The sequence below is a fragment of the Trachypithecus francoisi genome, unplaced genomic scaffold (assembly GCF_009764315.1).
Source record: "Trachypithecus francoisi isolate TF-2019V2 unplaced genomic scaffold, Tfra_2.0 Lachesis_group5, whole genome shotgun sequence".
Classification (NCBI taxonomy): Eukaryota; Metazoa; Chordata; class Mammalia; order Primates; family Cercopithecidae; genus Trachypithecus; species Trachypithecus francoisi.
Genome location: NW_022681470.1, coordinates 41,954,383 through 41,967,918, shown reverse-complemented (window position 1 = coordinate 41,967,918; position 13,536 = coordinate 41,954,383). Strand labels below are relative to the sequence as shown.

Here is a 13,536-nt window from a genome sequence, read left to right as displayed (position 1 = left end):
AGGAGATCGAGACCATCCTGGCTAACACCGTGAAACCCCGTCTCTACTAAAAAATACAAAAAACTAGCTGGGCGAGGTGGCGGGCGCCTGTAGTCCCAGCTACTAGGGAGGCTGAGGCAGGAGAATGGCGTAAACCCGGGAGGCGGAGCTTGCAGTGAGCTGAGATCCGGCCACTGCACTCCAGCCTGGGTGATAAAGTGAGACTCCGTCTCAAAAAAAAAAAAAAAAAAAAAAAAGAAAGAAAACTGGATATCCAAATACAAATGAACAAAGCAAAGCTGGACACTGAACTTTCACCATAAACAAAACTCAAAATGGATCAAAGACCAAGAGCTAAAACTACAAAACTCTTAAAAGAGGAATATCTTCATGACACTGGATTTGGCAATCTTCCTGAATATGACACCAATAGCACAGCCAAAAGAAAAAACACACATATACTAGACTTCAAAATAAAAAAATTCTGTACATCAAATTCTGCCAATGATCAAGGGAATCAAAAGAAAACCCACAGAATGGGAGAAAATATTTGCAAATCATGTATCTGATAATGGATTACTAGCTAGAATAAAGAATGTCCACAACTCAACAATAACAGAACCCAATCAAAAATGGGTGAAGGACATGAATACACATTTCTTCACAGAAAACACACAAATGGCCAATAAGTACAGGAAAAGACGCTCAGCATCACAAGCTATTAGGGAAATGCAAATTAAAACCACAATGAAAGGAGACATCCAATAAGACAGCTATCATAAGGATACCCCTTCAGATAATTATTTTAAAAAGAAGAAAATAAAATAACAAGTATTACAGAGGATACAAAAAAACCAGAACCCTTGTTCATTGGTGGTGGGAACATAAAAGAATGAAGCTGCTATGGAAAACAGTTTGGAGTTCCTCAAAAAATTAATAGAATTATCATATGATGCAGTAATTCTGTTCCTTCATATATACCCAAAATAACAGAAGGCAGAACTCAATTATATACTTCTACAATAATGTTCGCTACAGTATTACCAAAAGTCTCCATCAACAGAGGAATGGATAAACAATACCAAAAGTCTCCATCAACAGAGGAATGGATAAACAAAATGTGGCATATACATACAATATTATTCAGCCATAAATAGGAATGAAATTCTGATACATGCTATCACATGAACCTTGGAAATAATGTGTGATTCCACTTAACATGAGACACCTAAAATAGTCAAATTCAAAAAAAGAAAGTAGAATAGAGGTTGCTAAGGGTTAAGAAGAGAAATGCATTACTTTAATTGCACACAGAGTTTCTGTTTGGGGTGATGAAAAAGTTGTACAAGTAGACAGTAGTGATCATTACACAGGATAGTGAATTTACCTAATCCCACTGAATTATGTGCTTTAAAATGGTTAAAATTGTAAATTTGATTATGTGTATGTTACCATAAAAAAAATTTAGAAATAAGTACCCAACGCCTTCACACCACACTTGTGGTGAGCCTTTTGTTCCTCAGTTGAGATAGTGATAACAGAAATTACTTAGATAATACTTTTTGAAACCTTGGTTGATAGTGATGGCCAACAGCATCTCCTCTCCCCCACCCCAACACACATCCACACACACACACACAAAATACACTCAATACCCTATCAAATACCTAGAATTATATTTCACAAAGGATTACACAACCAATAATTTCACTAACGATGCAGTTTATATCCTCCCATACTAACAGATAAAAACACATACATTCTCTAAGCACAAAGCTTATCTTCACAAATAACTCTGCTTAAAGACAAAATTTCAATTAATAATCACAATGGGAATTTAGTTATGTAATGCAACTACTAATCTAACGTCATCAACAAAATCTAAGCAGTTTTATCACAAAACCAGGGTTATATTCAGTGGGCATGCATTAATAATCTATACAACTTTAACATTACACCAGAAAATGAATTGAATATATAAAAGTTCCCTTGATTTTTGGTGGTTTTTAAATTTCATGGCACAGATTACAAAAAAAAAAAACCCTGTAAAAACAGATTTTAAATATTTTCAATAAAATGGTAAAAAATTGAATATATACCTTTAAGTTTTCATACCGGGCTGAAGATTTAAAACATCAAGCTGGCCCCAATCTGTCAAAACTGACAGATAAATATTTACAATGACTAGACAGACTTTAGTTACAAAGGTACTGGAGGTCTACACCCTCCTATCAAAAACCCTTTAGGGTTAATTTCTCAATGCAAACATGTCTTTTTAAATACTGTGATATATAAACTTGGAAACATACCTAGAGTCTGGAGAGAGATGAAATACAACACACAAGTCAATCTTATTTCTGACCTGTCAAAAAAGCCTTCTGGCACCCAAACATCCAACATTGTCCCTCAATATAAAAATTAGGAACAGTAGAATGACTTTACCCTACTGGCTGACGTTTTTCTACAGAATTATCTTTCACTACATATCAAAGCAGGGCTCAAGCTCCATTAACCTTCTACAGAGTGTAGTTAGAAGAGCGCCAAATTTATAAACTGATGTGGCAACCCCAAAATGATACACTTTTCCAATGGAAACAAACTTTTTTCCATTGTTCTGTGTGCCATGTTATTCTTGAAACTTATGTGGCTACAAATAAGAAAAAAATTAGGGAAGTTCTGAACATATCTTGTACTTTTCATCAAGGCTAAAGTGCAAAATATCTCCATTATCTCTGATATTTTCATGGGAAAAAATCACATATAATAAAGGAAATGAAGTGACAGCAGAACTAATAAAAAAAGCACTCTCAAATATATACTTGAAGACTATATTTTACTACCAATTTAATTTTTCTTTCTTCAGCAAAATCTGTCAATGAACCAAGTTCTCATAGAACTTAAGATTTTGTTTGATTCTTTCCAGGACCAGAAATTCCAAAATTACGGGGAAAAAGAATGGAAAAAAAATAACATTGCATGACAATGGACACTAAGTTCATAAAGAACTTCTTTTTAAAATGAGATATTATGGAAGAAAATACCATGAAAAGAATAATCGTATGAGAACTGTTTTTAAGGACAGTAAATTTGAGCCTTGGGTCTTCATGAAGATACTACAGTTTATATAGAAAACTATAAATATACAAGACTCCGGGGGGAAAAAAGTAAGAATACATATTTAACATTCTGTATGATTAAAAATCTTTTAAGGGGAGTGGGAAAAGGACAGCCAACTGAATCTTATAAGAATACAGAAATTGAAAAATTCCTGGGTCAAAAGGGTGCTCCAAGTGGAACTACACTTTGTGGGGGAAAAAAATCACAAGAAATTTTAGATATATTTTTTTAAAGAAAGGAAAAAAATACTGAATAATTGCAATCCCTTCCAAAAAGGAAATCTTAAATTAAGGGGAAAAGATTTGAATAGCATAAACGAGTCTGGCTCAGAAAGAAAATTGAACAACATATCCAAGATCTGTCCATAAAAGTAATGCCAGTATATCTTTAATATTAAAGAAATAGGCTATAAAAAAGTTCAGTTCAGAATTGGTTTTTGAAAGTTCATTTGTGCTCCTTTGTAGGTGCGTAGTAAAGTTCCATGGGTTTATTCACTTTCCAGTATTTCTCACTGACCAATTCCAAAGAAAAAGAGCCATTTAGTACCTAAAACAAAAAAGAAAGAAATTATGAAAACTGCACAAACTATAATAATGAAATGAAACTAAAATTGAAGTTCACAGAATCTTTTTATTCAATCTTAGGAATAACTACTTGTCACTTAACACTGTGTTACGGTTTTTTACATTATTTATTAGATTCTACCCCACCACTTGCCACTCAGTTTGTCAACGTGCTCCCAGTTTCAACAGCCTATTATTTTAAATACTCACAGTGAACTGGCCACTGGCTGTTGCTATATAAATGGTATACTGCTTCTCACTGGCTGTATCAAGGTTCATCTGGTTTGATTCACCTTTGCTTCGAAGTTCTTCTAAAGCTAACCTCACAGCCAGATACTTGGATAAGTGATCAACAGTGGCGTTACCAGAAGTCTTTATGTATCTAGAAGAATAAATAATTAAAAATTTCATATCTAGAATATGCCAATGAGAAAAATGTACTTAAATTATGGAATGCATTTCTTAAAAACTAAGTAAAACGGAAATGTCTCAATTGTTGACAAAATAGTATCAGAAATCTACCTCTCTACAATCTAAATTTCTTATTGATAGGCACAGAAGAGGGGAAAGTAAACACTCAATATCTTATTGTCAGTCTACAAAAGCTTTACCTACCTTACCTTCTGCAAAATATGATACACAGTGACAAAAATCAAACAAATACACAAAGCACTAAGGGGGAAAAAGGAACAACATATCCCCAAACCTGAATGACCAGAATCTGCTGGCTATAGCAGCAACAGAAACAGAATAGAAGCTAATTTCTTATTGTCTAAGAATTAAAATGTCTTTTTAAGACTAAGCATAGAAATGTTCATTTGGGCCAGGTGTGATAGCTCACACCTGTAATCCCAACATTCTGGGAGGCTGAAGAGGGTGGATCACTTGAGGTCAGGAGTTCAAGACCAGCCTGGCCAACATGGTGAAACCCCATCTCTACTAAAAATAGAAAAATTAGCCAGGTGTTGTGGCGGGCACCTGTAATTCCAGCTACTCAGGGGAGGCTGAGGCAGAAGACTCGCTTGAACCCAGGAGGCAAAGGTTGTAGTGAGGCAAGATCGCACCACTGTACTCCAGCCTGGGAGACAGAGCAAGACTCCATCTCAAAAAAGAAAAAAAGAGGCCAGGCACGGTGGCTTGCGCCTGTAATCCCAGCACTATGGGAGGTCAAGGCAGCCAGATCACGAGGTCAAGAGAACGAGACCATCCTGGCCAACATGGTGAAACCCTGTCCCTACTAAAAATATAAAAATTAGCTGGGCTTGCTGGCACGAGCCTGCAGTCCTAGCTACTCAGGAGACTGAGGCAGGAGAATCGCTTGAATCCAGGAGGCAGAGGCTACAGTGAGCTGAGATCACGCCACTGCACTCTAGCCTGGTGACACAGCAAGACTCCATCTCAAAAAAAAAAGAAAAGTGCATTAAGGATTTCTAAAGCATAATATATCATTCAATCCCTCATTCAATAAATATTTGATGCTTATCTGTACTCAACGGCAGGCAGTGTGATGGAGATACGGTAGTAAAGTGCCATTCTTACCAGCATGAGTTTTAGAGCCTACTGGCACTCTAGTATCATTGTTGAGAAATTTGAATGGGCCCCTTTACCTTCTCTACCAAGGAGAGTCATTCCTTTCAGATGTGCAACTTTGGGTGGAAAGCACATGAGGGAGGAAGGAAGAAAACAACAATCTAGGCAGCTAGTAACTGAACCCCCGCAATCAATGGGATGACAAATATTGCTCCTACTTCTTACACAAGACTGCCTTTTACCTCCAAAGTAAACATTCTGAATTTAGATAATCTGAAACTAATCCACACACTTACCTCGTCTGTGCACTGTCATCTTTTTCCATAAGTGTGGGATGAGGCCTGAATACTAATTCAATTTCACTAGCACCATCCATTACTGGATCAATTGCCATTGCTGCATTGTTATTATCAAGCTCAAGCCCAGAATCATCAGATGTTTTGGTCCGTTTGTTACTAGGGCCTGCTTCCTGATTGCTATGTGTGGAGGCATTACTACAGTGTGAACTGTCACCATTATCTTCTGCTCCACTACCATTTTCAATCTGTTGTTTCTTGCCTCGCTGCAGTCTAGTCAAGAGGGAAAAAAGGATGCATAAAATTTACTTTTAGGTCTTTAAAGCAACAAATCTGAAACATGTTTGCTACTGAACTTTAGAATTCCAAAAAAAACTGGTAACTGAATTTGCTCTGAGTTGGATGACATTTTTTCCCACATGTTCCTGAAAGGTCTAAAAAAATCTCTCTCACTCACAGGCAAACATTTAAATAATTTAACAACTGTTTCTATTCACTTAATAATTTTACTGGCCAGGCATGGTGGTTCACACCTGTAAACCCAACACATTGAGAGGCCAAGATGGGAGGAGCTTGAGGCCAGGAATTTGAGACCTGCTTGGGCAACAAAGCAAGATCCTGTCTCTACCAACAACAAAAAACGTTAAGTAGCTGGGGGTGGTGGTGCACCTATTATCTCAGCTACTTGGGAGGCTGACACAGGAGGATGGCTTGAGCCCAGCAGTTCAAGAGTGCAGTGAACTAGGATCACTCCACTGTACTCTGCCCTGGGTCAGAGTGAGATGCTATCTCTTAAAAATAGTTTTCTTTATTAAACAAAAGACTTTAAGAATTAATTGACAAATCTTTATATTGTGATCATTTTATGTCATGAGGTTATAGGTCTGAAGAAAGGCATGATTCAGATATGAAAATGTAAAAGTTCTTAGGGAAGATATTTATGCCTCTTTAAAGAAATTCTTAAGGAAACAAAATTTAAGAAGAATAGTAAGTACTTTCTCCCTGCTGACCTTCCTCAAAGTCAGCTGAGGCAATACAAAATGAATCTGAGGAAAATGCGATGGTACCTAAATAACCAAAGTGGATACAGAAGCTGCTCTCTAACAAGCTCAGATACTAAAACTAATTACCGGGCAAGGCACTTTATACATACAATCTTGTTTACTCTTCAAAACAACCTGTCAAGGCAGTTACCATTACTGTCATTTTCTAGTTGAGAAAAGCAAAGAAACTCAGGTACAAGATTAAATAATTTGCCTAAGGTTATACAGCTAGTAAGTGCCAGAGCTAGAGCTAGGATGTGAACCAGACCACATTCTTTCTACCACATTGCCTGCGTCCCTAACTTTATAGATAAAAAAAAAAAAAAGAAGGAATATATGATGAAAAAGAAGTATGAAAGAATGCCTTGCATTTGTAAGAATACTGTCATTATGTTTATCTCCAGAACAAGGAAATAGCAGTCCAATAGTTAGGAAAGATGCTCAAGAACTCATACTCCAAAAAAAAAAAAAAAAATCCTGCTTGTAAAATTTATAGATCATTGCAAAACTAAGAGGGGATGACCGGTATGTTAAATAACAAACGATGATTCAAAAATATATAAGCACACACAATGGAATATTATTCAGCCCTAAAAAGGAAGGAAATCCTACCACACACAATATGAATAGACATGCTGAGGTCATTTAAGTAATATAAACCAGGCACCAAAGTACATATACGTAACTTGGTGGCCTATAGTCAAGTAAAAAGAGAAATTAATAATAGTAAATAACAACAACAAAAAACCCAGAAGTCCAAACACTGCATGATTTCACTCAGGTGAGGTATCTAAAGAAGTCAAATTCATGAAACAAAGTAGAATGACAGTTTCCGGGAACTGGGGGGAGGGAGAAATGAGGAGTTAGTGCTTAATGGATACAGGGTTTCAATTTTCTAAGATGAAAAGAGTTCTGTAGATTGGTTGCACAACACTGTGAATGTTCAGCTTTGAGGAGCCGATCATTTTAAAAAAAAAAAAAAAAGGAATGTACTTAACACTACTGAACTCTACACTTACAAAAGGTTAAGATGGAAAATTCTGTTATATGTCTTTTACCACGACTTTTGAAAAAAAAGGTATGAACAGGCCAAAATAATGGGACAAAAAATTAATAGCACAACATAAAAACAAAAATATCTTCTAAAATCCACAACTAAAGCAAATTTTAGTTGACCATAAATTACAATGACCTAACAGGTTTATTAAGACTCAATATATTTATTTTTATCCCATATCTCTTTCCAAAAAAGAAATGGTGTGACAGAGCTACATTAATGGAACTGCAGGTAGCGTTTAAAGAATAATGTTCGTATAAAGAACATTAATAATCTATTATATCCCACATTTATCAAATCACATCTATGATACTACATACTGTCCTGAGGATAGCATTTTAAGAATGACACCAATCTTGAGAGTCATATGAGGAACAAAAAAATGAGGAATGTGAATATTAAGCCTTTGGAGGGACACGTACGAACATATATCTATATAAAAGTATTTGAAAAGACAGAAGCAGAATCTGAAATAGATGTAAAAGTCAACATAAGCATTTCAACATAAGACAAACCCACACTGCTGCACACAAGAGACTAATTTTAATTCAATGTAAAGGAAGAACTTAAAAATTCACACATCGATAAATATTTACTGAGCAGCTACTACTTTAAGCCAAGCATGGTTCTAAATAATGGTGTTAGTAAGAATCAATGATACTGACACAGTCTCTTCCCTCTTAGGGGTCATATTCTAGTGTAGCAGGTCACACATCAGAGAGTGATACGTGCTATGGGGAAAAAAATGAGGCAGGGAGGGTAAGGAATTATAGAGTCCTAGAATGGAAGATGAGAACTTAAGCAGATACCTGCTAAGAAAGTGAGGTAGTGTGCCATGTGGATTATTTGGAAGAAGAGGGTTCCTGAAATAGAGTAGTGTAAGTACAAAGGCTCTGAGGCAGAAGAATGCTTGGTGAGTCTGAAGAACAGTAAGGAAGTTGTAATAAAGTTGCCAACAAAAGAAAGCAGTGCCTATCACACAGCCCCACCACTAGAAATGTACAAGCAAAACCAAAGGAATATTTGCTAGGAGAGTCCTGCTTTTAGCAAACGGTTAAATTGAACAACCATTAAAGTCCTTCCAACTCTTAGGAATGTAAAATTATTTTAAAAATAAATACATTTAACATTTAGTACATTATACTTTGGTAAACAGAGTGGTAGGCCAGTTTAATACTGTTAGAATGGAGCACATCTTTTAACCTTTAAGTCAGTGGTTTTTGACCTTGACTACACTACAGAATCATCTATGGAACCTTAAAAACAGAAATCCTGGACCCTGATTACTGGGATGGGGATGATGCCTACAAGTTTTCTGAGTGAGTGTGATGTTCAGCCAAGGCGAAAACGACTAGACTGAGATGGGGCTTTACTATTATCTCCTTCTATGGAAAATAATGATTCTCCTTGAGGCCTGAATAAATCAGACGATAATGTCAGAGAGGAAAAGAAGATGAGGGTAGGGAAAATGCCCATCTTATATAGGGTCTTAGAAACCATCATTAAAGTCTTTTGGTTTTTAGCCTGAATCTGAATGTGAATAGAAGTTATTAGAGGGCTCTGAGCAAAGGAAAACCATGATCTTCCTTTCAATTTAACAGTTATCTCTGGCTGCTGTGCTGAGAATAGACTATGTGGGAGTAAGCACAGGAAGTAGAAAAACCAGTTGGGAACTTATTTCAATACATCAAATGAAAGACTGTTGTGGCCTGAATCTGGATATACTATGGAGAAAGCAAAAGGTATTTATTTATTTACAGATTGGAATACAGGATGTGTGAAAGAGATTTAAAAGCGACTCCAAGGCCGGGTGTGGTGGATCACGCCTGTAATCTCAACACTTTGGGAAGCTGAGGCGGGCGGATCACGAGGTCAGGAGTTCGAGACCAGCCTGGTCAATATGGCGAAACCACGTCTCTACTAAAAAATACAAAAATTAGCCAGGTGTGGTGGTGTGCGCCTGTAGTCCCAGGAGCTGAAGCAGGAGAATCGCTGGAACCCAGGAGGCAGAGGTTGCAGTGAGCCAAGATGGTGCCACTGCACTCTGGCCTGGGTGACAGAGCAAGACTCCATCTCAAAAAAAAAAAACCAACTCTAAAGTTTCTGGCTTAAGCAAGTAGAATGATGGAGTTGCCATCACCCAAAATGAGTAAGAATGAAGAGAAGTAGGGAGTAAGTTCAGTATTCATCATGTTAAGTTTGAGATGCTTATTAGATACCCATAAGGAGATGTGTCTAAAATTCAGGTTAAGTCCAGGCTGGCTATATAAATTTGGGAGTCATCAGCATACAGATGGTAAATAAAACCGTAAAACTGAGTAAGATAATTTGGAGACAGATTTTGACAGAAACAAACACTAGTCTCTGTTAAAGACACACCATCTTTAACAGTTAGGGAAACTGAAATAAAAAGTACAAAAGAAACAAGTACAGTTAGTGACATACAAAGGGAACCAAGAGACAAGGGCCTCCTGAAAGGCAGGTGAAGAAAATGATTTAAAGAGAAGGGAGAAATTAATTGTGTCAAATGCTGCTAAGTAAGACGAGGTCTGAGAATCAGTCATTAGATGGCACAATGAAGAGATCACTAATAGATAACAGCAATATGATGGGGTGGTGAGGATGAATGTCTGATTGGAGGAAGTACATAAAAGAATGGGAAAAGAATTGGAGATACAACTCCTTCAAGGAATTTTGCCATAAAAACAAGAGGAGAAATAGAATGGTAAGTTGAGAAAAAAGTAGGTACAAGAGAGATTCTAGTATTTTAAATGAAATACCTTATTATGCCTGGAGGCATGTATTATACCTGCATGAAAAGTAATCATGCAGTACAACTATTTGTTACTGTATTTTAACTTTTTCAAAAAGTAAATTTAATTGTTAATAAAGTATTCAGAAAAATAGCTACCCTCTCTGACCCTCTTTCCCATATACCTGTTCATGGCCTGTATCTTCAGTCCTTCCTCAATGCTGTGACTGAGTGCTTGCTGATTATTGTGCTTGTTGATCCTGGCTAATACTCTCTCTTGATGAGCTTCATACTCATCACGACTTGGATAAATTTTGCTGATGAGTGCATCAAAGTTTGGGTCTGGCCTTAGTGATCTTTTGGAAACTAGTTTTTTCCGACAGGTAGGACATTCTTTGTTGCTAAATAAAAGGAGGGGAAAGCAAATGTAAACAATGCTAGTATCTTTGGACTAAGACAAAAATATCTGGCTTCTGGATATTCACCTTAATTCCAATACCTTTAATAAGTCACAGAAATGTAAACCGATTAACCTGAATTTCCTTGAAACTCTGACTAGTGGGTAAGCAAGATTCTGGAAACCTCAAACACTCTATACCACTTGTCAAAAGAAAAAATTTGAGTATTTCCAAAGATAATTTATAAATAACCATCTTAGAAATAAAAATCTATTCTCGTCTAATTTAAATTTCCCCTTTCCAATATCCATGCTTTGCAAGGAAAAAATACCCACTAATATATATGTTAATTTATATGTAATAAATTATTTTATTGAAATAATACTTTCATAAGTAATTTTATACACTTAAGTGGAAAAATAATGGTTTTACGCTTTGTAATTTCCTCAAAACAAATACTCATCCTATGAAGTGTCTAAAAATCAGTGATTTCAATACAAAGATTTTCCTACAATTAAAACTTACACTTCAGAAAGATTTCTAGTTCTCAATCAAACACTTATAGAAAATGTATTTCTCGGCTGGGTGCAGTGGCTCACGCCTGTAATCTCAGCACTTTGGGAGGCCAAGGCGGGTGGATCACGAGGTAAGGAGTTCGAGACCAGCCTGACCAACACGGTGAAACTCCCCCTCTAATAAAAATAGAAAAATTAGCCAGGCGTGGTGGCACATGCCTGTAATCCCAGCTACTCAGGAGGATGAGGCAGGAGAATCGCTTGAACCCAGGAGGTGGAGGTTGCAGTGAGCCAAGATCGTGCCACTACACTGCAGCCTGGGTGACAGAGTGAGACTCCATCTCAGGAAAGGAAAGGAAAGGAGGAAGGGGAAAGGGGAAAGGAGTAAGACGAAAGGGGAAAGAAGAAAAAGAAGAAAGGAAAGGAAATGTATTTCTCGGCCAGGTGCAGTGACTCATGTCTGTAATCCCAGCACTTTGGGAGGCCAAGGCGGGTGGATCACCTGAGGTCGGGACTTCAACATGCTGAAACCTGGCCAATGTGTTGAAACCCCGTCTCTAGTAAAAATAATTTTAAAAATTAGCCCGCCCTGGTGGCACAAGCCTGTAATCCCAGCTACTCTGGAGGCTGAGGCAGGAAAATCGCTTGAACCTCCAGGAGGCAGAGGTTGCAGTGAACCAAGATTGCACCACTGCAGCACTCCAGCTTGGGCAAGAGCAAAACTCTGTCTCAAAAAAAAAAAGAAAAAGAAAAAGTATTTCTCAAACCCTGGAAAGCATTTTCATGGTAAATTTAAGTACCTAGTATAATAACTCTTCTCAACATACCCACTTCTAAGGGCTGTGATGATGCAGTCTGCACAAAAACGATGTAAACACTCCTTCGTAGTCATGGTGTTCTTCAACATATCCAAACAAATTGGGCACATTAATTCACTGTGTAGACTTCGAGGTGAAACCACAATTTCTAAGCCATCTGTTATTGCCTCCTGTAAAAGAGTCACTTTAAAATTAAAAGCTACTTAATTTTTTATTATGGACAAGCTCAAACATATAAAAATACTGGAAATGGTAAAAACAAATATATATGTACCCATCACCCAGCCACTGCCATTGTCAACTCACAGCTAATTTTGTTTTGGCTATAATCGCCTACAGCTTCCCTCAGCCCCACCACCACTATATTATATAAATGCTCTTACTTTAATGCTAAAGATAACATATTCATGTATTTAAAAGTTTACTAGTGGGAAATTAGCCTGGTATAATAAAAAAACATTGAATTTGGAATCATATACCTTAGGTTAGATCTAGTTCTAGTCAAATTAACTAGCTTAGTCTAAATAATTATTTAACATTGCTTTCTTACCTGCAAAATGAGAAAGTTAGGGCTAAATTAACCCTTAGAAAACATCCATCTTCAAAAGTTACACCATTTTCACAATAAATTATATGTTTCATGCTATTAAAATAAGATTCCAATAAAAGTAGTCTCTAGTTTATAAATAGCTCAATAGAATTTCATTATAAAATACTTTTGAACCCCGAAAATTATTTTCCACAGAGCAATTTTATACAAAGTAGTCAGCTTCTCACACTAACCCAGAAGCTGATTTATACCAGAATATATCCAAAGTATAAAATGTATTGCTATATCTAACTGTCATGCCTAAATAAGTTTCTCTCCAAAATGCATCTGGAGTTCCAATGTAAAATTTCAGGACTTATCTCCCCTGCTGTAGAGTGATTAGTGAATCCTACTTGGTTCACTACCCTCTCCACAAGCTGGCAGTGAGAACATAGATTACTCAGTTCTAAAGCCACCAGTATCAACTCCTACAGATTGAGGAGAGTTCTAGTATGGTGAGAATTGTAAAGCAAGATGCAGGTATAAGTAAGTGGCTTTCAATAGGTTCCTGTGCTTCTTGTTTCCACTGGCAGTCCATCATACTTGTGCTTTCTTTATATGGTCAAAGATGGATTACTCCATAAGAAAAACATAGAAACTATACCTATTGTTCATAAAGGGCTCAAGTATTAATAAAATATGCTTGTGAGGTTTCAGCCTCTCTATATAAATATACATAAATACACAACTATGAATATATATAAATATGAAATAAAAAATTTCCTTTTTCCTTAGTTTAACACTTAGACAAACTTGATTAAGGAAACTATCACTCAGAGTATATCGATGACCCAGAGAGTAATCAAGTCGGTTCTCCTCTGCCTCTTTAGAACATGCCTAACAAAATCCCAACCCTGGATAAATTCAACCATCTATGTT

At 36.6% G+C, this 13,536-nt stretch overlaps 1 protein-coding gene across 3 annotated transcripts in view; it reads right to left on the bottom strand.

Annotated features, from left to right (window-relative positions):
• Positions 1–1,640: 1,640 nt before the first annotated feature.
• Positions 1,641–13,536, bottom strand: part of RNF2 (ring finger protein 2) — a 55,078-nt gene continuing 43,182 nt past the window's right edge. Inside the window, exons 3-7 of one of the 3 annotated variants that reach the window (XM_033196436.1) lie at positions 12,051–12,238; positions 10,523–10,738; positions 5,486–5,758; positions 3,870–4,041; positions 1,641–3,642 (exon numbers count right to left, since the gene is read on the bottom strand). In XM_033196436.1, the coding sequence (XP_033052327.1) occupies positions 3,541–3,642; positions 3,870–4,041; positions 5,486–5,758; positions 10,523–10,738; positions 12,051–12,238 (951 nt within the window). In that variant the 3' untranslated portion in view covers positions 1,641–3,540. The remainder of the gene's footprint in view (positions 3,643–3,869; positions 4,042–5,485; positions 5,759–10,522; positions 10,739–12,050; positions 12,239–13,536) is intronic. The other 2 variants (XM_033196437.1, XM_033196438.1) reach the window with 2 other exon arrangements.